The sequence below is a fragment of the Buteo buteo genome, chromosome 12, assembly GCF_964188355.1.
Source record: "Buteo buteo chromosome 12, bButBut1.hap1.1, whole genome shotgun sequence".
In the NCBI taxonomy this organism is placed as follows: domain Eukaryota; kingdom Metazoa; phylum Chordata; class Aves; order Accipitriformes; family Accipitridae; genus Buteo; species Buteo buteo.
Window position 1 is genome coordinate 34,154,009 of NC_134182.1, and position 24,549 is coordinate 34,178,557.

Genomic DNA, 24,549 nt, shown 5'->3' on the forward strand with positions numbered 1-24,549 from the left:
TCAGTTTCTTTCTGGCAGAACGTCATTGTTTGCATTTCTCAAGTTTTTGAAAATAACAGCCTTGACTCTCTTCTCATTTAGCTCGGTTTAACAATGCTGCAAGTCCAAGGAATTCAGCTGCGTTAATCTCAGTTTAAAGCAAGCCAGAGGAATGCCTAGCCTAATATTTCCGACATACCTCATATACCTGTAGTTAAAGAACAACTCTCATTAAACCTAGATTAAAAATCTGTCCACTTTATGTTCTGAATTTAAAACTTGTTTTTGACCCACTTCCTTCTGCCTCTACCGCTGTATTTTCCTCCCTTTAAGGGCAATGAACAAAGAAATTACTAATCTGCAACTCTATCTGTTTTTAGTTCCCAGCTTTTCCAGTTCATTCGGCTTATTTTTATTTTTTTTTAATTCAGCCTTGGAGCTCGCTGATCACGCTCACCTTGAAATCTCATCCTCTGGGCTTTCATGACCTTGTCCTCTCAGGATTCCTTCTGTCTTTCTAATAATTCACCCTGTTTTTCCTCCTCATTTTCTGTGTATGTACCACAAGCGTTCGTAGCCTTGGCACTCTGTTCTCCTTTTACATTCTTCACGTAGTACACGCAGTGCCCAACATTCCTCCAAGTCCTATTGCTATGTCAATTAATTTTGAATCCAGTGCCATATAGAGAGATGATAAGAACCAAACCATTTTAATTGCGTACATAAAGCCATCTGACTGTAATACAAGTATATTACAGTCTTAAGCTTCACAACAGCCTGCGAGGAGCAAAAGCATTACTATTCCTCTTCTGCAGTGGCGAAGAAAAACCGACTTGTCAAAATCAAATGGAAGTCTGCGGCAGCCTATGGGTTACCAACCAGAGGATCCATTTCACCCTTCTACCTCCAGATCTGTATATTGGCTCATGTATTTGACCCTTTGTGGACTTTAGAACAGATTCGCTTAACTTACAGGCTGTGCACACCAACTGCAGGCGCTGCCTCTCACCAGCCCAGCCCATGGAGCACACACTTGCTGCCTGTTCACCAAATGGTTCTCCAGGGGGGGTGGGCAGGAGAATCCCCCAGCCCAGGAAGAGTCCTTGCTCCGGCTTACCACGAGGCTCTGAGGCACTGACCACCATGTTGGGCTGTATCGCAGGAAATCGTAGAATACACTCCGCTTCCCTAACATCTACCACAAGCAAGCAAAGCCACGGTTAAGCCGGATCGATCGGAGCTTACGCATCACCTCAGAGGAGTCCCGGTCCTCATGTGGCTTCTGACAGGCGACGTGACTGCGCCGCGCCCTTCGTCCTTCCACCGGCGCGGCTCTGCCAAACCAACTTCCTTTTTCCTGTCAGGGGCTTTGCCATGTTGATCACAGCACTGGCCCCAGCTCCTGGCCTCTCCTCCTTTCAGAGGCCACATCACCTGCTCCTTCTTCCTGCTTTTTGCTTTTTTAACCGGTCTGACTCCGGCCTTTGTTACCGCCGGGTTAGGTGGGACAGAAGCCACAGGTTATTTAGGAGGGAGCCAGCGCACGTCCCCCTCTCCGGCGGGGATATTTTGGGGCCCTACGGGAGTGACAAGACCTGGCCCTGCGCTGTGGCCGGCTGCCGCCGCCACCCTCCCTGTCACTCATGGCGCCACAGCGCCCGGCTTCCATGTCAGCCCGGCTCCCCTCCTGCTCCTCGGTGCCCCCGCCACCCCCTCCGCCCGACCCCGAGGGGCAGCTCGCCACCGGCGACAGGGACAAGGGCACCAACGACCGCCCGGGGACGGCGGGGGCGTCCCACATCGGTGACACCCCCCCCCCCTCCAAGCCCGGTCTGCCCCCCGCCTCTGGGGCCGTGGCGGAGGCCGCGCTCCTCAGGGGGCCGCTGCCGCCCGCCCTCCCGCCGCCTCAGGGGCGCCCCGGCCGAGGACCGCCCGGCCACGGCCCGCAGCCTGTCCGTGCGCTCGACGCCGGGGCTAAGCTCCGCGGCAACGGCCGATCGGCCCCTCCGCGCGGTGCGGTGCGGTGCGGTGCGGTACGGTGCGCTGCGGGCCGGCCTTCCCCCGGCCCGGCCCCGCCCGGCCCCGCCCGGCCAGCGGCGCGGCGCGGCTCCGCCCGCCTTGACGCGCCGGCGGCGCTGGCGGGCTGGAAGTGGCGTACGTGCAAAGCGGGCCGCGAGTGTGGCGCCTCCTCCTCGCCCCGACACAGCGGCGGAGAGAGGCGGCGGCCGCCGCTCCGGCCCGCGCACTGGGCAGAGAGGCCGGGCGGGGAGCGGAAGGCAGCTCCCCCCCCCGCCACCAACCCACCCCCGCCCCGCCATCCCCCCCCCCGTCCTCCCCGCCGCCACCCCCCTCGGCCGCGCACGCCGCCGGCGGGGCGGCGATGAGGCGGCGCTAGCGGCGTTTAGCGGCGCTAAGGGAGGGCGGCGCGCGGGCCCCCCGCGGCAGCCCCGCGCCCGGCCGCCCCCGAAGGCAGGCCGCGAGCCGGCGGAGGGCGGCGGGGGCCGCGGCGGAGCCGGGCGGCCATGATGCAGTGAGCGCGCTCCCTCCCCGCGCGGCCGGGTGGGGGCCCGCGTTAGCGCCGCTCCCGCCCGCCTCCTTACATAACCCCTCGGCCGCGGAGCGGGGCTGCGGCGGCACCACCACCGGCGCCATGGCGAATGACAGCGGCGGCGGAGCCGGCCAGGGCGGCGGCGGAGCCGGCCAGGGCGGCGGCGGCGGCGAGAGTAGCGGCGGAGGCGGCAGCAGCAGCGAGCGGGACCGTCAGTACTGCGAGCTGTGCGGGAAGATGGAGAACCTGCTGCGGTGCGGGCGCTGCCGCAGCTCCTTCTACTGCAGCAAGGAGCACCAGCGCCAGGATTGGAAGAAGCACAAGCTCATCTGCCGCGGCGGAGGCACGGCGGCGGCGGTAGCGACGGCCGCAGCAGGGGGCGCTGCCGAGCCCCGCGGCGGGCACCCCCCGCCGCCGACCCGCGCCCACAGCGGCGGGGCCGCCGCGGCGGGAGGCGGCAGCCGGGCGGCCGGAGCCGGAGCGGCGGCGGGGAAGGGCGCAGCGCCGCCGCCGCCCCCGGAGGCCCCCGGCGAGGCCGCCCCGCTGACCAACAACCACGCAGGAGCGGCCGCCGGCGGCGGTGAGGCGGAGGCCGCGGCCGCGGCCCCGGCCCCGGCCCCGGCCCAGTCCCCGTCGCCCTCCGGGGAGGCGGTGCTGCTGTACCGGGACAAGTCGAACCTGTACCCGGGCGGCGTGCAGGCGGGGCCCGGCGGGGCCGCGCTGCGCCCCAACGGGCAGACGAAGTCGCTGGTGCCGCAGCGGCTGGCGCTGGAGTACATCGTGCCCTGCATGAACAAGCACGGCATCTGCGTGGTGGACGACTTCCTCGGCAAGGAGCTGGGCGGGCTGGTGGCCCAGGAGGTGCGGGCCCTCCACCACACCGGCCGCTTCACCGACGGGCAGCTCGTCAGCCAGAAGAGCGACTCCTCCAAGGACATCCGCGGCGACAAGATCACCTGGGTGGAGGGCAAGGAGCCGGGCTGCCAGACCATCCGGCTCCTCATGAACAGCATGGACGATCTCATCCGACACTGCAACGGCAAGCTGGGCAACTACAAAATCAACGGCAGGACGAAAGTGAGTGCGGGGACCGCTGACACCCCCCCCCTTTCCCCTTCCCTTCCTCCTGCAGCCGGGGGGGGCGGCGGAGCCGGCGCTTGCCCGGGCAGGGGCGTGTGTGCGCGCACGTGTGCGCCTGTCTGCGGGTGTGCGTGCGTGTGCGCACGTCCGTCCGTCCGTCTGGGTCGGTCGGTCTGTCTGTCACACGCACAGGCGCTCCCCGCTCCCTCCCCGCAGCCCCCGTCCCCGGGGCCGGGTCGGCCGCAGCCTCGGGGGCGGGTGTTGTCCGCGGTCAGCGCCCCCGAGGGGGGGGAATCGCTTTGGACCCAGAAGGTGTGAAAGGGTCGGTTTGTCTCTCTGCTTTTCCAGAGCAGGGGGGAGGAGGGGAAAAAAAAAAAAGCTTTTGTTGTTTCCCCCCCCCCCCCCCCCATCTCGTTTATATCCCTGCGTTTTCTTAAAAACTTGACTTGGAAGCTGACCCGCTAGGCGATGAATTATTAAAATGCAAGTTTTGCCGAGGTCTCCAGAAAAAACTGAAAGCAATATACTCATTGGCTTCGTGCTAGGCGCCGGCTGTAATGCCTGCTCGGCAGCCACGGCTGCGCGCACCTTACCCGGAACGGGGCTTCCCGAGGAGTGTGAAAAATTCTGTGCGTAACTTTTTTGCAGGCTCGCATGAATAGGTCGGGTTTTGGTAAGTCCTGGCTCAGAATGCGGTCTGCCAAGTGTTAGACTTAAAAATGCAGAGAGGAGACCCCGGGCAGCAGAGTCACAGCCATGAGGAGCAGGGTGGCTTTGGGAAGAGGTTGGGGGTTTTTTCATTGGTTTTTTTTTTTTTTTTTTACTCTCATCAAGTCTCTTTTCTGCAAATCCTTACTCTTTAGCTGTATTTCGAGACCAGAGAACCGAGTCAAAATCTCCCATTGTATTAGCCTAATTTGCAATTCCCTTCCAGTCCTTTAAATAAAATTCACGCCCTTGATAAAGGACTAGTAATGAATATTCATCAGTATCTTTTCAGTTAAAAAAAAAAAGAGGGGGGACAGCCCCTTCACAATGTGCTACCTCTATTAAAACATAAGGAAGCTAGTGAATTGGTAGGAACCATCCCGCCGCGGTGGTTGCACTGTCACAGACAGACTGTTGTTGCTGCAGCTGCAGAATCTCAGCTGGTAGGAAGCTGCGGGAGGGAGGAGGGGAGAAACTGTAAGGCAAAAAAAAAACAGCCTTGGATTTGTTTGGGGCACGGGAAACTCCCGTGATAAAGAGAAGTGAGTGGGAATTTTTTTTTTTTTTTTTTTGAAATGCGGTCTTTGTGTACCTTTAGTTGAACCAGTACTGTGCTAAAACTTTTTTAACAGGAACGTGGTCTAGATTCCTCCTAGATGCCTGTTAGCTTGGACTTTACTAACCCAACTCATCTTTCAGACACTCCTAAATCTCTTCAAGGCCCCCGTGCTTCAAACTTGCACTCTAAAAATATCAGTGGTTTTGCTGGGTTTCAGTTTTATGCAGCAAAGAGGAATACCGCTTCTGTGTTTATGTGCAGAGGTATGCTTCCATAAATAATACGTGCCAGGGCTTTAGAAAAGGACTTTCAGAATTGTAATCCTGAACCATGCATGCGATTCCTGGGCTACTGTACCTTATTTTTCTAAGTAGTCCATACTTTGGCTAGTTGTGAAAGAGAGGGGAAAATCTCTTCATGCTGCACGCTTCTGTGGAGCAACGGCAAAGCAAGGAAGATTGTTGGTTTTCAGTCACTGCTGAAATTCCTCTGTATTTAGGGGATCAGAACAGATGCAGGGGGCAGGTCGGTGAAGGTGCGGTGCTTTACTCCTTGGTGGTACAGAAGTGCATGACTTTCTGTCTTCTCACCTTCCCTTGCTTATCTCCCCACAAAAGTCAGTGCTTGTTGTGCTGCAGGAAAGCTCAGTTCCCTAAAGTTTCAGCAAGAGCAGAATGAAAGCTGTCAGTCGCTCTCACAGGTTCACCCAAGCTGAAGAAACAGAAGCCGTTGATGAGAAGAGATGGACAAGTCAGTGGAAGAGTGTGATCTGTCGAAACACGGGGTTTGTCAGCGTTTGGGAATGCTCGTTCGTAAAGTCAGCAGGGATGGGAGTGGTGTGACTTTCCCCTTCTCTCTTCTTTTGCGTCCGTGGAGATCTGTACCTTTCCTCTGCCCTTAATGCCGCAGTAAGTTGAGTCGGGGGGGGGGAGCAATCCGGCAGCGGAGACATCTGTACATCCCTTCGGGGCTCCTGGCTGTTTAGATGGCAAAAGGGAAGATGTAACATAAACAGAGATGCCTCTTGGTTATCTGAAGTAATTTGTTCTTCACTTCTTGCCCTTGCTGTTTCTGAATCGAGGTTTGATTGCGTTGCTGCCAGAGTCCCGGTATACTTTTTCTTCTTGGCAGTATAGAAGGGTGTGCAGTGGAGATACTTGAATAGCTGCAACAGGTTACTCTGGAACTCTTCTGTCAGTGCACTTTGCGTGGTGACAGCTGCTTAGTTCATTTAGTCAAACACAGTCTGCGTTCAAATCTTGATGGGTACGTTGCGTTTGCATTCACAGCAGACTTTTTAAAAGGAACAATGCACGTGTAGTATTTATTCTCACTGGTTTCATTTCAAGTAATAGGACCAAAATGCACGGAAGGGTAGCACACCTTGGCCGACTGAGCTCTTACGGAATAATTTTACTACTCATGTGTGCGTATGTTGCAATACTGTGGTTTGCGTAGTTGGTGTGTGGAGAACTTAGCGTACCATTTTACTGAAGGTGCTAAATAAACCAATTTGCAGTGTCACTGCTGAGATTTGTAATTCCCCGGCATCTGAACCAGCAAAAGAATGCCAGCCCTTGGGGATCCCCCTGCCCTCTCTAAAACACTATCAGTGCTAGCTGCACAAGGTGGTGGGTTGGCATGTATTAAATGATTGCAGTTTGGTACAGCACCTCATGCAACAGGGGATCTGCTAGCATTGGACTGTGCTCATAAATGTCAGGGATGTACCTATGCTGAGGAGATCTGGGGTGGTGAAGTCTAGGAGTTTGTGTTTCCTCAAAAAGCCATTTAGTGAGAAATCAGTTGTGCAGTGTTGTAGCTTTGAGGAGAAGATTATTTTTGTATTGACAGTTCTAAAGGTGTGTTGTCTTGTGGTTTTTTTAAGCCTAGCTTTAATATTTTTTTTATTAGACCTTCAAATGAAAAACAAGCAAAAAACCCAAACCACTTGCATCCAGTTACTGAAAATATTGTTGTTGGATTCACTGCAGTGTCGTCTTAGAAAACTGGCTTTGTTTTCGAATGTTGTGCAAGGGTTGGCATTATGTCACAGGAGTCACAGGAGCTTTTATTGAATCTTTAACCTTTACCAGATCTAGTTCAAGCTCTGTAAACAAGCATATCCTATTAGAGGGAATGAATCATAAATAAATCCGCTCCACAGTGTGCTGAAATACCTACCCTCTTTCTATTACTGAGTGTTCAAAAATGTTTTGTTAACTAAATATACCTATAAAATCTTAAGAGTTTTATTCTCTGTACTTTAACTAGCAGCTGGGTACTTCTAGAGAATTGAATGGATTATTGATCAAAGGTTTTATTGATGCTCTTGATCAAGGCTAATTGTTTTTGGTGTTGGGGAAAAAGAGCTGTAGGTAAATGGAAGACATGATGCCTGGATTATCACTTCAAGTTTAGCAAAGGCTTGACTTGCATGCCTGTTGGCATTGTTGTTGTTGAACTTGCCATCACTTCTACAAAGTGTCTAGAAAGCAGTACATGAAAAGGGGGAAAGAAATAGGTCTTGAGATGTATACCCTGCATCTCTTAGCCTGTAAAACTCTATCAGGGAGAAGGCTACGTTGTTTTAATGGAATCTGTTTTAAACTGATTTACATTCATCAGGGCCAGTCTCTTAAGGTAAAGGACATGAAATAAGGAAAAACGTTAGGTGTGAGAAACCTGAGATTTAACATTTGAGAGCCTCTGTTGGGGTTTTTCTCTAGATTAACTGGGCTACCTAGAACTGATCTACTTAAACCGATGTGGTTCTGCTTAGACCTGACCATCAGTAGATTACTCTCCAGCCTGAAAGTTATCCGTATGGCAGTAGGTGCAAACTAGGCAACTACCTCTCAGGTGTGTGGACAGTACAGCAGCAGGTATAAGAGAACGGCTAACTATTTACTCATCTCAGAAGTCCTGACTTACTGCATTCCTTGCTTTTGTTCTCTTAGTCTCTTTCTTTCCAGAGTCTGCTTCCTTCTTTTCTCTAGCAGATGGTGGCACATACTTGCATACGTGAGCTGTAGCGTCTTTCTCCTACTTCCTGTTATTTTCTAGGTTTTTCTTCTTCCATCTCTTCCCAAAATATTAATCCTCTTTTTTTTTTCTTTTCTCTTATCAGTTACCACACTTGTATGTGCACGTATTTCTGTTTCCTGCCTGTCCTGTCTTAGATAGCCAGTGGAGGTATAAACCTGCTCATCAAAGTCAGGGAATGAAATCCTTTTGAATCTCACCCAGGTGAGAAGGTTTTTTCCTCCTTGCCCACACAGAGGCTGAGAAGGGGTTAAGGGAGGGGGCAGCTTTATCATTTCTTTGCTAGGTTTCTCTTTCTGCTGTTGTGGTCTCTGCTGATTATCTAAAACTTCATATAAAGCTGAAGTTTGCATCCTTTACTGGTATTGCAGTAATATTGGGGCATCCCAGTTGTGGACTGGATTCCTAATAATCGCTGTGTGAACAGACATCTGATCTATTAGCTGTTCCTGCTTCTGCTCCCATCACACCCAGTGCTATCCGTCTCCTAAGCCTACCCATGGCCTTTTATTAGTAGGAGATTGAATAGATAGTTTGACAGTCCCTGGTTACATCCCTTTAGTTTTTGCTTCATTCCCACTCCTTGTAACCTGTCAGAAGACCTATAGTTCAAATTGCTGCATTTTAGTGCTCTCCTGTTTCTACCAGTAGGCCAGTGGTACCTGCCGCTTCTCAGCCGTCAGTGGCTTTAAAATTTGCTTTATTAGCTACACATTGTGCAAGCCTGCTTTTCTGCTTTTTCTTGAAATTGTTGAATAGCAGAATTGCTCATCTCTTACTCTCCCCGCCTCCAATCTCAAAATAAACTGACCTGATTGTAAGTACTTTAACTGCTGCTTATAACTCCCTGGATGCTCATCAGTTTTCAATATGATGCTGCGCACTAGAGCGTCCTGGAGTTTTCTGAAGACCTAGAGGGCTCTGGATTCGGACTAGTCTGACTGTGCCCTGTTAAATTAGCTTCTTTCAAAGTTAGTAATGCTCCTTTAGAAAATAATCCTCTAAGAGTGAGTGGATTTCTTATACCCTGCTGTTAGCTTTTCTGTAAGCTGGAAAGAAGAGGCTCTCTGCTCTGGCTGTTTATTTGTGTTGTAGCTTTCCTACAAACATGTTGGATTAATGTTACCAAGGAAAGAGAAATGTAATGAAGGAGCAGTAATCAGCTGATAGAGCTGAAGCTGTCAGCAGCTGTGTAGCACCGAGGGGGGGGGGGCAGAGGGAACATGGGAGGAGGATAGGTTAAATCTGAGTTTTGCAGATGCTGTTTAAAATAGCATACAGGAGACCTGAACAAGATTCCTGGATGTTCTTTCCGCTATATCTGATTCTGCAAAAATACAACCATGAGCGTGCGTGGCAATAAGAAGACGGGGAAAATCAGAGGTAGAGAATAAGGACTCAGCAAGCAAGCAGGTACTGGGAAGTGATGATGATGGTGAAACGCCAGTAGAAGGAAAGTGAGCACAGAAGCGGGTGCGGAGCTCTGCTGCAGCTCGGGTGAGTCCCGCTCTGATCACAGGACCCAAGAGCTGCGGCTGGGGATCCGGGCTGAGGAGCATCTGTAAAGTGGGGGGCTTCCCCTCAATTTGCTTGTGGCATGTCGAATTAGAGATTCTTCTTTATCATTCTGGGGATTTGTTTCACTATCATGCCTTGAATTTATTTCTTGGTAGAAAGCCTACTGATTTAATTGGTTTGTAATGGATGGGTTTGACTTTGTTACCGAGTTGTGGCAAAGTGTGGCGAGGTCTCTCTGTCTCCCAGTAATCACTTGAGATGCTTGATCTTGATACAGAATATGACTGATGCTCATCCTTACCGATTCTTTTCCTGACAGTGATGTGTTTGTCGGCAATGGTCTTTTCTTCTAGACGAGAGTGCTGGTTAGTGAAGGGTTGTATAGTGATTCATGGATACTCAGCAGCCCACAGTTCTTAAATCCCTGTTGGGCTAGAGCCCTGACATGCGATGAGTACAGTTTCGTTTGTTGTTGCTCATGTACAAGCATTTTGGGTCCCAAAATGAATAGATGATCAAAAGGCTCTCTCTTGTCTGTAATGCAAATGATCTTTTGATCAAGAAGCACAGCATCCAGAAAAGACGCTTGTTTATGGCCAGTGAAAATGAAAACGTGAACATTGCTGAGATTCCAGCAGGTTCTCCTACTAGAAGAAATTACAAAGATATACTAGTTTCTGAGGGGCAACTGTGTGGTGATTGTAATTTTGAAGTGTGGTATGAATATAGCGTGTCTGAGGGTGGGGAGCACCGCCTGTGACTGCTAGGAATTTCTCCATACCCCTGTGTCTTAGGCCGTAGTTCAGTGAACGCTTGTGGCTGGCGCTGCCGGAGAAGCAGTCCCTCTTCTTTGCCAGCACAAGTATTTACATGGCCATCCTGTGAACTGGTTTGGGGAACTGATCCATCTGAAAAATAAACTGGCAAAAGAAGTGCTCCTGGTTCAATGTTCGGATGTTTGTGCTGGCACAGGGGACTGGCAGATGGTGAGACTTTCTTTCAGCAGCAATGCAAATTTATGCCAGCTTAAAGTGTTTGCCAAACTACAGCCTTGGTTTAACACTTAGGGACTGATTATCCCAAAATTTGCCCATGAAAATTCGAACACGGTTTAAGAAATCTTTGCTAGCTGTGTATTTTTTTTTCTTTCTTTACCTTTCTTTTCTTTGTTCTTCCACGTTCAGTGTGAGACTCAATTCTTGCTATCAGAAGTGCATTCTTCTGTCCTCCAAGGATCTTCCTTGTGACAGTTTGATACAGAAGCTTTGCAGGTCTACCCACCATGTGATCCCATCTAACATGCACAGGGAAAAAAGTATTTTCTCCAAATGAAAACTGATTTTTTTTCCCTCATCTCTGCCCACCCCCCCAAGACATTCTTGGTTTCTCTGCTGCAAGACAGAGCTGGACTGACATCCTCTGCGATGAACACTGTGCTGCAGCTTGCTACTGTTTGCTGCTGGCTGCTGCTGGTAAGGAAGGTCCCTGCTTGGCCACATCCCCTTGTGCAAGGTCCAGCACTCATTCTGCTTCAGGGGCTCTGTCTGAAATGGGCAATTTCAGTACTATTTCACTTTTCTTGTCCTGTTTCCTTGCTGTTCCCTGGTGCATTAGGATAGCTCTATGAAATTCTGGGTTGGTTTGCAGCTTGCTTTTTCCCAGTCATTTTTGACTGAGAAACTGCAGTTAGTTTTTGAGTTCTTGCTGTTCTGGAGATTAGGAACCCATAGCCTTGTCGTTTGTGCACATGAATGATTTCAGCACACTGTGGGTAATTAATTTCATTTTTTTCCTGTCAGTGGTATCCGTGATTTTCTGACCATGTTACTGCTTTGATGTGCTATGCTGTCTCTCCTGCGCAGAATGGGCTTGATTCAATACTGCCCAAAAATCAAGCAGGATGCTTCTCATCATAGCTGTACAGCTCGAGAAGAAGAGCTGTCTTCCCTTGCCGGTGGCCTCTTGGACTGAAATTCCTTGGAAGTGATGTCCTGCCAAGTCATAGGACTGTCTGAACAGCAGTTCTCCTCAAATCTCTGTGTTAGTTGTATCAGTAACCTTGACTGGCTGTTTGAGAGATGTTTTCCCTTTTTCTAGATGATGCTTAATTTCTGAATAGGTTGTCAGCTATTTCCTGCAAATAAATCGGCAGCATATTATTCTCTATTGTGATACTTATCTGCGTAATTCAGTTGTGGTGTTTAGTCCGTCCTGGTTTATATCTGACAGCTTTTGGCTTGGAACAGGCTAGGTTGCTATGGGAATTTTGCAAAATGCTGTCTTTCTAGTTGCTACCATGTTGTCCTGTACTGACTGCTAGTATGTATGTAGCTGTAGGTATGTACACAGTATACTTGTAGCTAGTAAGCTATGTTTCACCTTGTCACTTAAATGAAGGCTTTCTGCTGCTGTAGAAAGCAAACTTGTTTTATAAAAGGGAAACCGGGTGCTCTGTATAGAGCAAAAGTTTCTAGATGGGCAAGAAGAAACTAAACTGGTTTTCTTTAGGCTCCTTGGAGAGCTCTTGTACAAAGACAGCACTTTTTTTCAGTTCAAAATTCAGTTTGGGACTGTTGTGAATGGGTTGGTTAGTTAATTCTTCAGTGGGACACTCGTGGGGCTCCCTGTCTCTTGTGCTGTGGTATTTTACTTTACAGTAAGGGAATGACTGTGAACAATCCAAGGACTGTGCAGGTGTTTCTTGGAAACAAACTTATTTGGAGTATATCAATACAAGATCTTTAATCATTGGCATATGTTTTACACTGCATTAAGGAAATAATATTTTGAAAGCAGTATTTTCAGTGAACAGAACAGTAAAGTTATTTGACTTTGCAGCTAATCGTCATTTATGATACCCTTTTTGTCTTCCACATTTGTGACTTACTACTTATACCCTTCAAAAGAAGGACTAACATGGGTCTTTGTGACTTTTTGAAAAAGTCATTTGATGCTTATTTAAATTTTTGTAAAGATTAAATTTTTGTAAGTTTCTGAAGATTGTTGGTTAAAAATAGCTGATCAAGCATATTTTCAGTGCAGGCTTGTGCTAGAATTAGCTGGTAAGTGGCAGTCGTAAGCTTCAGGTCGAAAGCGAATTCACTTGCTGTTCCAGGGCAGTGTCTGTCAAAAATAGAGAAATGCTTTTATGCACGTAACAGCTGCTTGCACTTGAAGACTTTCTTGTTCTTTGGTATTTAACTTAAAACTATTCAAGAGTATTTTCGTTAGCATATGTTATGAACAGGAATTGGGTAGAAATGTGTGTGCCTGCACGTCGGTATGGACATTGAGTGTGAAGGTAGGGCAGTTATGTATACATTGTGTGCATCGTGCTCTAACAAAGAAATGAAAGCCATACCTGCATGGTAATTGATGGCACCAAACAAAAAAGACTGTTTTATACCCGGGGATTAATTTTACACATTAATTTAGGGTCAGACCAGCTCAGAGCACATAGTTTGACCATGAAGGCATTCTGGACTGTACAAATGATGTACAACTTTGAGGAGATGCTGCTATGTGACCCCAGCGTGCTGCTGTGAGAGCAGAGCCTGAGACTGCCTCGCCTTGTTTCAGCAAAAACGAGCATTATGTTGAAAATGATAGAAAGGTGAACACAGTGAGGGAGTTCAGGAACCTGTTCTCCCTTTTGGTCCTAACAGGGTGGAGGAACTGTTGCATTGGTTGTCAGATGACTGTAAGAAGTTTTAAAATGAAACAAACTGGCTGAAGGCTTGAGGGGCTTATATGTATTTGCTTGGTTTGGTTTTGGTTTTTTTTTAATATGAAAATATTTTAAACCTATTTACAGGAGGAGCTTGTATTGTCAATTCACATCACTTTGTTCTGTTGATAGCCTGAAATGGCAGAGGCTGTAGGTTTCTCTGCTGGGCATACTTTTGCTGTGGCTTGCTGACCTTCTGGTGTGGCAGTCTGTTATCTTCCTGCTTGTGTAGTTCAGAAGGCTGCAGCTATATAGTTAGAACAGTCCTGAAGTTACTAGTCAGATTAAACTGAAAAGCTACAATAGGCTAGCTTGACTGTTGTGGTAATGTGGAATTTAAATTGCTATAGATGAAAACTTGGTCCGTACTATTTTTGAGGCAGAAATCCTCATATGTTTAAGTTCTCTCCACTGTGAAATAGTCCAGGGATGCCACGTGTGAAAGACTTCCAAACCAGTTTATAGTTGGTTAATAACCTATCTTTCTTGTTGCTGCTCTGTGTCCCAGTCAAGCGTCTGTTCAAGCAGCTAACGCTTGCCGTGGACACCAAGCCTCCTCAACAGCTTCTGCTGTACTCAAACAGCCCGTGGTCTGTGCTCGGCTGAAGGCATCGCGCCCTTCCAGCTCTAGTGGTTGCTGCATTGTTGTTCAGGCAGCTGGCACGCAGCCTTGCTGCTGTGAGAAAGGAAACTGCGGCCGGTTGATAAGGGCATCTTAAACTGACTCAGTTTCAGCTGGCATATTGTATGATGCCCAGTGAAATAGATGTTGGCTAATCGTACCTCTGTTGGGCTTAACCTTATTTGTGTCTCCTTTAGCCCCTATATGACACAGCATCAGCCAGTCAGTAGCTGTCTTCGTAATAGTGGATTTGCTTTTTCAGGTCATATGGGGAGAGGCTGAGAGAGCTGGGGCTGTTTATGCAGGAGAGGAGAAGGTGCAGGGGGACCGCACCAGTGTGTACAGATACCTGATGGGGGGAGTGAAGAAAGGGAGCCAGGCTCTTCTCAGCAGCGCCCAGAGACCAGGCAGTGGGTGTGCTGAAATGCAAGAAATTCCATTTAAACGTAAGGAATGTTTTTTTTCCACTGTGAGGGTGATCAAACAGAGAAGCAGGTTGTGGAATCTCCATCCTTGGACACATTTGAAACCCCACTGCTGGTCATCCAACCTGCTGTGGGTGACCCAGCTCTGAGCAGGGGGCTGGACCAGATGAACTCTGGAGGTGCCTGCCAACTTCAGCCCTCCTGTGGAAAAAAAAATACTGCAGTTTGGAGTGGAGGAGGTGCAAAACCAGCCAATTTTTGCAGTCTGTTAAAATAGCTTTTTTCCAGCAATGGCACAGTCAGTAGTAAGTCCTGCTTATTGCATCTCTGAGTGAAGTGACCAGAAGTCTGTCTTCCTACTAGTAGTCCTTTGCTTCTTAAAGGAACATGGTGGTTGGATATGTAAGTAATGTAACAGTTTCAAATATTCCTGGTTTGGATCCCTTTTGGTCATCCAGGTGGTCACTTGTACTACAGTCTGTGCTGCTGCCTCTTTGCTGTTTTCTCCCATGTTGCCTGTTTTAGAGTTCAGATGCACATATGTCCATTATGCAGTCCTGTCCTAGGGTAGCTTGCTGATGTAAAGCATGTGTACACTTCACAAGACTGATATAAGCAAAAGTTTAAGAAATTAAAATCAATTATTTATTTATAGGGGGGCTCATACTTTCTCTCCAAAACTATTTTGAAGTTATGTGTGATTTTGGGATCTCTTCTATAGTGAGAGGGCATAGTGCACCAGGGATAGCTACCCTTTCTTTGCTAGACAGGCAGAAAAGTGAAATGTGCTGTTTCAAAGCCATGAACTACCAAAAAGTGCTTGACTTTAATATTTCCCATATTTTTACTTTATGTAGCAAATTTGTAACAAACATCTGGACAAGATTATTTTCAGTACGTTTTCTTTTACTTAAGAAAAATGCCACCCACTTAACATTAAAAACAGTTTCAGAGAAGTGTGAGGAGGGAACCATTGAACAGGTAAGAGTCAGGCTCATTTATTTTGTCAGGCTGTTGTATAAATCAAACCCCTGCAGCTCTCAAGTTACAATCCTCACCCCCCATTTAACTTCCAGCCATTTTTCTTTCATCTGTATTCCCTGTACATACTTGCTGCTCCTGCCCGCTTCCCTCCTGCCTGTGCTCGCTCCCCCGGAGACCTCGGTCTGCAGTGGTGGGTTCCTTTGCTGTTGAGGGAGAGGAGAAGGGAGAAGGAGCAGGTCCCGAGAGAGGTGGGCTTCCCCTGGCAGGGGTGCAGAGGACTAGGCTTGCCTCTGTTGCTGCTCTCTGCCAGGTAGTCAGCAGTTGCAGGCACCCTGTCGATGGGCTATCCTCTGCAAGGACTGCGTTTGAAAGATAAGGGCTGGGTGCCTCTCGGGAGATGCCAGTTTGACCATCCGTGCCCTATATCTAGTCACAAACTGAAGCCAGATGGAGTTGAGCTCATCTGAAGTGACCTTCTGTATGAACTAGATGCTAGACCATCCCTAAATTGTAGGTTAAAGCTACGTGTTTTTGAAGAGTATCCAGTCTTACTGTAAAAAAAAAAAAAAGAAGTAAAAAATGCAGTGAAACAAAGTATAAACCAGCTATTGTTACTGTTCAAATGCTGATGACCCACTCTGCTCAAAACTAAGACCATTTTTGCACTCTGGCTAATGAGTTTTAGATTGTAGCAAGTTGCCTTCTCGTGGTTGCTAGATGGGAGTTCTTCCTTATTGGATGTCTCTGTTTCACACAAGTGTTTGTTATCTGTATTCATACCATTATGTACTTGTAAATAATCAATAAGTGGTACGTGTATGAAACTTCAAAATCTATATAGACTGATGCTCTTATATACCATCCATCTTCTGGCAATTCAGGAATGTTCTGAGCCAGAGGTTGCATCTGGACCACTGCTCATAATACACACAGATGAATGGACGTACTTGCCATTAATTTATGTAATCTTGTTTTAAAAGCCATTTGTACTTTTGGCCTCTGCAACATCCTGTAGCAACGAGTCCTGCAGTTTGGCTAGGTGGAAAAGGAACTTCCTTTTGTTTAAAACCTACTGCCTGGTGATTTCAGTGTCTCCTAGAGTCTGTATTGTAAAAACTCATTTCCCAGTAGTTTTACTTTTCATGGTTTCAAAAGTCAGGCATTTGCTTCCATACATTTTTCAGCTGACACTCTTTCCTTCCTAAACTGAAGAATAGTAGTCTTAGCATTTTTTCAGATGGGTACTGTTCCACGTTTCTGGTCATTCCTGCTGTCCTTCAGTGCAGCTTTTCTGGCTATGCTAATCCCTCCTTAAGGAAAGGCAACTGGAATTACAGTAGTTAACGTACAAGTACATCACGAATTTGTATGCTGGCATAGTGATGTATTCTGTGTCGTCTTTGCCTGTCTAGTGATTTATGACACTTCACTTGCCTCTGTTACTGTGCTGAGACGATGTTCTTAGGAGAATGGCCTGTATTTATTACAGTTTTTGTAAAGTCATGCTATCCAGTTTAGATGACATCGCTGTGTATGAGGGGGCTTTTTTTTTTCTTCCCCTCCGAGGGTATTCCTTTGCACTTACTGTTTCCTGAATTTCACCTGCCATTTTGTTGTCCGGGCACTTGGTATCGTTTTGCCCTTCTGTGCACCTTTCTGCAGTCAGGGCTAGGGTGGATTACGCAACTTATTTCAGTATTGCACGTAAACACTGTCACTCTGCTGCTCACCCCCTTTTCCCAGGTCATGTATGAAAAGTACAGGTCCTGTGAGGATCCTGCTGGTAACTCCTCATTTTTCACTGAAAGGGGGTTAGTTTACAGTAGTGAAATTCCTATTACAATTTACTATTTTATTGCTCTTTGCTTTGCCTGTTCCAGTACTTTGGAATGCATTGGAAGTAAGATCCGTGCTTAAAGCTTTCTAATTTTTGCATTAAAATTAATGCCTTGAGTAAATTTTTATTAAATCTCCGTTATAGCTTGGAGAAAATGACATGTAGTGACTCCCCAAGGCTTCCTAACAGCTGGCACAGACTCAGGAAAAACACAGGAGTTCCTAGACTGGAGTCCTGACTTTGTCATTTTCCTTAGTGAAAATAGAAAACAGGAGTGGTCTCTCTCATGAGCCAAAGGCTATGCCAATATTATGTTGTAAGCTATATAGGTAATAAGATAAACATATATTATTTTTACCTATTTAGTCCTATAAGTTTATAAAGAGCCTTGTAAACATGGAAAATAATATTCCTCTGCAGGACAGGAAACATAAAAGAAGATACTATCAACTAGCTTTATTTTCGGTTTAGTCTTCTCTTATAGCAACTTGAATGTTGCAGAGGTGTTGTTTCTGACTTTTTACTGTGCCTTTTACCCTTTCTACACTCACATCCTGCTACTTTGAAGGTACACACCCATTGAAAGACAAAGCTAGTAACAAGTGATCCTTCCTCACCGTTGAGGCTTCAGCTTCTACAGTTCAACTAGTAATAGCTCCATAGTAAAACCCCAGAGAAAAATTGCCTTTGAGTGAATGAAAATTCCAAAACAGTTTGGTTTTTTTTTTCTTTCTCCCCCCACTTTGGGTACAGCTTTCCAGAGGGAGTGATGGAATTCTTCAGGGTCTCAGTGGGGAGCAGAATTTGCCAGTGATGGGAAGATGGACTCCTTTTTGAGATTTTTCCCTTTGAAAAATCTCTTTTACTATTTTCATCATCTGTCCTTCATTTGGAAGGAAGGGTTATCTTGGCTTGGGAACCCTTAATTAAGGTTGCCTTTACAGAGGAAGTAAATTCTGGAGTAACTTTCAGTTGGCTTGCTGGTAGCTGCATAGCATCATTGCTTGTATTGATCCTGGGAATAAAATATATTACAGTCTTTTTACTGGCACTTCAGGGCACTGGTGTGTGCCAAGCTGGGGGACCAGTCCATACGCTTGAGGGCAGAGCTGCCATTCAGAGAGATGCGGACAGGCTGGAGGTAGTTAGCTTTTTGCAAGGCCACTACATGTGAACATTTTATCTGGGAGACAGATTATGTGAGCAGCCTTCTGCGTGCAGTGGGTGGATATGAGCATGATAGTACTCTGCTGTGCATGGAGCAGTGGCTTTTTTCTTGTTTTCAGTTGCAATTCTGTGGGCTCACAGTAACCTCCGATGTCCAAGATGTTTAGTAGTGTGGTTGATTAAGAGACTGGAGGACACAGAAAAGCAATTACAGCTGAGGCCTGACAGGGTATCTCAGTTAGTGCTTGCAGCTTGATGTCATGGGGTTAGCAGCAGGGCAGTCGCAATTAAAACCCGTGCCGTGGAACTTGCTCCCTTTGTTATCGCAGCACATGGTTGGCAAGCACCTCTGCTGTCCACGGGTCCTTACCCACTCCTCCTCTTCCTCTTCTTCCCTTCAGCTGTTCTCTGGCTTCAGAATCAGTTTTCCTCTTCTTTGGTTGCTCATCTCAGATGAGGTGAAGACTTAGAGAGGATACAGAGTGAGTTCTGGGATCTGTAGTATCTTTAGCATAAAGATACAGGGCCATCTACTACATGTAATAGGAGTTAGTAAATCAGTTGGCTGCCCACAAGTAATTTCCTGAAATGCTGTTTCCTATTCAGAACTACTATCCACTGTTAGTGTACAATAATAGATACGTGGTTTAGAACACCTGTTGTTTATTTTCAGTAATGATATAGGAATTTCGTTTTAAAATAGGGTCTGTGGCTGAAAAATACACTTCTGCCAACCCTAAAATCTGAAATGATTGCCTGCTGACTTGAAGGGGAAGTTGATGTCTTGTATAGAAATCTAATCTCATAGTATTTTGCAGAATTGACTGTTCCACTTGTTCCTGAGTTCTCATGGCACTCAGCATTATTTTCCCCCTTCCAGTAATGCAGACTTTTGTCAGTGCTGCTATTCTTTCTGGTGTCTGCTTCTCTTTCTTCATCTTCGTTTTGTTTCACTGTACTTTGTCCATCAGTAATTTCCACTGCTGCTGCTTAAGATGATGAGGAGTTCATATCCTTGAGTTGTTCCAGGGTGTTTACAGACTGAGGCAAACAGTTTTATTATGTTCTTGCATGTATTGTTTTTATTTATCTTTTGTTGTTGTTGGGGTTTTGGGGGTTGAGGTTGGTTTTTTTTTTTTGGTTACAACTTAAAGCTGGGAAGAGGCTTTTAAAAAAAAAAACGAAAAAACTTAAGCTCTGCAGATCTTGAGTGTAGGCTGCATAAATATGTCCTGTGGATCAGTTGTCATGGTCTGATGTGACACCTCTGTAGGCTACTATTGCTAATCCTGGCAGTCTCTCCCTAGCGAGTATGGTAGATTGTAAAGCCCTAACTGTCCTTTGGTTTACCAGAAAAGTTCCTGCTGGCTGGCTTTTTAGGGACATACAGAAAAACCTTTCTGCAGAAACATGAGAGAATGAGATGTGCATGTCCTGTCTTGAAATCCATCATTTCTGGGTGGGATGTGGAACAGTGTGCTTCCCTTTTTTATTAAACACGGTGTTTTTAAGAAGGTTTAAGAGTATGTAAGTACTGGCTGTACTGTTTGCATGCTGACTCAGCTGGTGTTAGGTTTTCTAACTTCCCGTGTGAGTATGTAGGGAGAGAAGTCCTGTTTCTGTACTCTTCTGAATGCCTTGAAAGAGGAAAAAAATCTCAGTCACAAGTTGTTTCAGAGAGGCTTTCTTCTTGTTCCTGTCAGGTTTTGTACGCTATGGCTTTTCTGCTTACATCATCACGTTGTGTGGAGTTTGGGTTCTGCCACCTTCTGATTTTTAGATTGGAAAATTCAGAGTTTGAGGTTAGCAGCCTACTTCACGATACTTGTTTGAATTACAGATAGTCATAGCAATGTTGATTGACAGGAGCCTTGACAGATAGCATCAACAGGTGTTTTAGTTGTTCACAGAAAGGGGCCCATCTGTGGAGAAGCCTACTTGCCTTTTAGGAAGGGTGAGTAATTTGATGAATATATAAAATATTGTTTTTGTCACTGAAATAGTGACAAGGACAAAAGTAGGTAATCTTTTTTGCCTGGATTGGTTGTTTTCATAGCATTTTCCCAATGCAAAGTATAAATGGACTTGGAATAAACCAGATGGGTTCCTTTTAATCAATTGGTAGTTGGTACTGCAGCATGTTTTATTCTTCTGAAGGTATGAGGGTGTTGAGTTTTTCCATCACAGTGGTCTGTCTGGCCATAAGTGGTTGTGATTGATGGGAAGAGTGGGAGAAAGCCTGTTGGAGCAGCACCAGAGAGCTCTGCTCTCTGCAGGAGGTCCTAACCTAAAGATGATCTTGTTTCTGCCATGAGCATAAATTTGCTGTAGAGTCAGCTGAATTGGTGTTTAAGAAGATGGTGGGGCTTTTGTGTCAGCCACGTGAGAACGGGCAGTTTCCTCGGGTGTTTCTTTCTCGTGGCCACATACTCCTAGAGCAAATACATCGCGTTCCTGAGCTGCCCTGTCGCAGCAGAATGCCTCCTTAACGTGAAATAACGTGGCTGGCTCTGCTGGGATGTACGTGGAAGCAGTGGGTTTTGGAATCGCTTTTCTGACTCACATGCCAACGTCAGCAGTCCTGCTCCTGGCGTTTATGGTCAGCTTTTAGCTCTGCCTGGCCACAGCTGTTCCCCAAGGCTTTCCCCAGGCACTGGTGGGAGCCTGACACAGCTGGAACACCAGTGGGTTTGTATAATGCCTGCTTACATTTGAACTGGATATGCTGGGTGATCTGGTTAAAACCCAAAAAACCCCAAATGTTGTTTATACCAGCTGGGAGAGAGGCCCTATTACAGTGTGATGGTGGGATTGTAAAGAAGGGCTTGGATGGAGACAGTTTATGTGTGAAAGCCCATAAAAAGCAGTATGGGCAGAGTCAGCATTTCTTGGATTTAAATTGTAGGTGACTTGAAAGCGTATTACAGGCTGTTCATTGCTATTTGGCTTTAAACCTTACTCAGACTTTTGTGCAGTATGAATATAAATTAAAGCAGCACTTTGTCTATTAGTGTTTCAGTGCGGAGTTATTTGGTTTTTTAATTTATAGATAATTCAAAGAATTGTCTGGACTCTTAATAGTAGGAGTGAATGCTATAGTGTATGGTGTCAAGTTTGGAATGCTGTAGGCATGCTGAATCATGTATGTCCCCACGCAAATATCATTAAAAACGATTTTAAAAATAATTTTCCTCCACGTACTGTTTATGGCAGTAAATCTTTCTGTGGTTAAAATCTAGAGGTGGTGGCTGAGACCTGGACTTGGACACTTCGGTAAATGTTCATGTAGATGCAGTAAACTTAAGATACTTACCGTACACAAGTACCTTCAAGTATCTGGCTAACCATGGTATTAAACATGCAATCCTATTACCATGCAGTTGCACAACATTCAGATTTACATAAAGATATCTTTCCTGCAAGCTAGATTTCAGTTATATGGTTATTTTGCTCCTTAAAGCAGAAACAAGATTACAGTTTTAAGTAAGAAGTGAAATAACTAAAGTTGGTCCTTTATGTGTGTGTATGTGTGTATATATATCCTAGTTTTTAGCAAAATTATCATGTACAGTTTCGTTTCTTCTATAGGGAAGAAGTTCTCAGTATGTATAGTCTTGGGAGGAGAATGGTAGTGATGATGAGTGATATTCTTTAAATGGCAAATCTCTCAGCCATTCACTTTCACAGATATTACAGTGAGGTTTTGTTTAAAAACAAAAACCAACCACCCCTTGCCTGCCCTTAATCCTTATGGTTTCTTCCTCCCCAGCCTCTGCTGGTATTAAGAAGTATAAAAAGTCTCCAGCTTTGAAGTTTGGGCTAGTGTGCATGCTTTATTTTTAAGGTAATGTAAGTTCAGCTTGTCCAGTAGATCTCTCACAACTAAACAAATTCACTGATTGTATGTAATAATCTTAAAATAGGTAACCACGCTTTTTCACGTGTCATCCATCAGTGTGCCTGCTGATGTCATGTGGTTGGCTCTGGAAATCTGGTGTGCGCAAACTCCTGACAGAATATATTTTAAGTGATGTAGCTGAATGAGACTTAACTTCTTACTATTTTAGTGCACTGCTGTAATTTGGTTTAGTGTTGTATTATTTTTAGTTCTTAAAGATGTTGCTTCTGTGTGCTCTTTCTGAATGGTTAATGATGAAACTAGAAGTTGACTAGTCTCATGTGAGAGCAGAACATTGTGCCCCATCTTGGGGGAAAAATGTTTCAAGGTGCTTATTTTCTAAATGGTATCATTCATTTCAAAGCATTTATGAGGTTAAATTAAAAACAGACTCTTAAAATTTGTGTTGATTGACTTACTTCTCTGTCAAATTTTTGTACAGTGCCAAAACACTGAGTCACCAGTCTGCTTCTCTTGGAGGGAATGGGGAGTTATCCATGGAGGCCAGCCAATTCTACAAACACATCTTACATTATTCAACAGTTGTTTGAACCTGAAGTGTATTGGTCAACTTATTTAATCATAATGTGGACAGATTTAGGCTGGCACAAATCAAAGTATGCTTTAAACCCTTCTCAGCTGCAAAGTCAAGTGTTGTGTTTGCTCGTAGGCTTTTAAGAGAAAACTTTCTGCCCCTGGTGATGGTGCTTTTCATCTACCTTCTTTGGGAAGCCTCGATTAGGTATATCTGTTTTGGGTTGGGCTTTTTTTCCCTTTGTTCTAGTTTGTTAACTTTTCTTCTAAGTTTGTAGTAGACTTTGGTATCAAAACTGTCAGAATGTGTCATTGTATTGGTTTTATGTGGCAAGGTTTTGGTAGCGGGGGGGTTACAGGGGTGGCTTCTGTAAGAAGCTGCTGGAAGCTTCCCCTGTGTTCGAGAGAGAGCGAGCCCATACCAGCCGGCTCTGAGACGGACCCGCCGCCGGCCAAGGCTGAGCCAATCAGTGATAGTGGTAACGTCTCTGTGATATACAAAGAAGGAAAAAAAGTTGGGAGAGTGGAAAACAGCCGCTGGAGAGAGGAGTGAGAACATGTAAGAGAAACAAGCCTGCAGACACCAAGGTCAGTGAAGAAGGAGGGGGAGGAGATGCTCCAGGCGCCGGAGCGGAGATTCCCCTGCAGCCCGTGGGGAAGACCCTGGTGAGGCAGGCTGTCCCCCTGCAGCCCAGGGAGGTCCATGGTGGAGCAGATCTCCACCTGCAGCCCGGGGAGGACCCCACGCTGGAGCGGGTGGGTTCCCGAAGGAGGCTGTGACCCCGTGGGAACCCTGCGCTGGAGCAGGTTCCTGGCAGGACCTGCGGATCTGTGGAGAGAGGAGCCCACGGAGCAGGTTTTCTGGTAGGACTTGTGACCCCGTGGAGGACCCACGCTGGAGCAGTGTGCTCCTAAAGGACTGCACACCGTGGAAAGGACCCATGCTGGAGCAGTTCGTGAAGAGCTGCAGCCCGTGGGAATGACCCACGTTGGAGACGTTCGTGGAGGACTGACCCCGTGGGTGGGACCCCACGCTGGAGCGGGGAAAGAGTGTGATGAGCCCTCACCCTGAGGAGGTGAAGCGGCAGAAAATAACGTGTGATGACCGCAAACCCCATCCCTGTCCCCCTTGTGCCGCTGGGGGGGCTTGGTGGAGAAATCCGGGAGTGAAGTTGTGCCCGGGAAGAAGGGAGGGGTGGTGGGAAGGTGTTCTGAGATTTCGTTTTATTTCTCATTACCTTACTCTGGCTGATTTGTAATAAATTGAGCTAATTTTCCCTAAGCTGAGTCTGTTTTGCCCGTGACGGTAATTAGTGAATGATCTCTCCTGTCCTTATCTCGACCCGCAAGCTTTTTGTTACATTTTTCTCTCCCCTGTCCAGCTGAGGATGGGGGAGTGATAGAATGGCTTTGGTGGGCACCTGGCATCTAGCCAGGGTCAACCCATCACAGTCATGTTGAACCTTAGGGGAGCTATTAGTGCTCTGAAGCACGAACATAGCTTGGATGTGCTCATATTAAATGTTGGGGTTTTTTTTTTAAGGGAATGCAGGTGGTTTAGGCTTGAAGTCATTGTTTATATTCAGAGATGCATTAGATAAACTTCACTTTTTTTTTAATACTGTGTTTAAACCAGTGCACAACTCTGTATACTTTTTTGTATTTGAACCCAGTTTTATTTTCCTAATTTATTTTCCTGATAAGCAGTTAGATTAAGTTAATGGAAGCTAGGCCTTTGTAAGATTGAAGGGCGGCTGCAAGGTTATTTGCATCCATTTCACTGATTCAGTTTTAAACCAGCACCTTTTGGTTGAAATGGCACAATTTTGAGAATACGCATGTCCTGCCTAACTCGGCTAGCAGGCTGGAAAATGCCAATGTGTTAACTATTAAGGAAGATAGAATCTTTATTTTTTCC

General features: G+C 46.6%; 1 protein-coding gene across 5 annotated transcripts in view; it reads left to right on the forward strand.

Annotated features, from left to right (window-relative positions):
• Nucleotides 1–2,085: 2,085 nt before the first annotated feature.
• EGLN1 (egl-9 family hypoxia inducible factor 1) overlaps nucleotides 2,086–24,549 on the forward strand; it is a 38,140-nt gene continuing 15,676 nt past the window's right edge. For 3 of the 5 annotated variants that reach the window (XR_012652533.1, XR_012652534.1, XM_075043285.1), the window contains exon 1: nucleotides 2,120–3,604. Coding sequence is in view for 3 of the 5 variants with exons in the window: in XM_075043285.1 (XP_074899386.1) it covers nucleotides 2,630–3,604 (975 nt within the window). In the remaining 2 variants the exon portion in view is untranslated. Of the gene's footprint in view, nucleotides 3,605–24,549 lie in introns of all 5 variants that reach the window. The other 2 variants (XM_075043287.1, XM_075043286.1) reach the window with 2 other exon arrangements.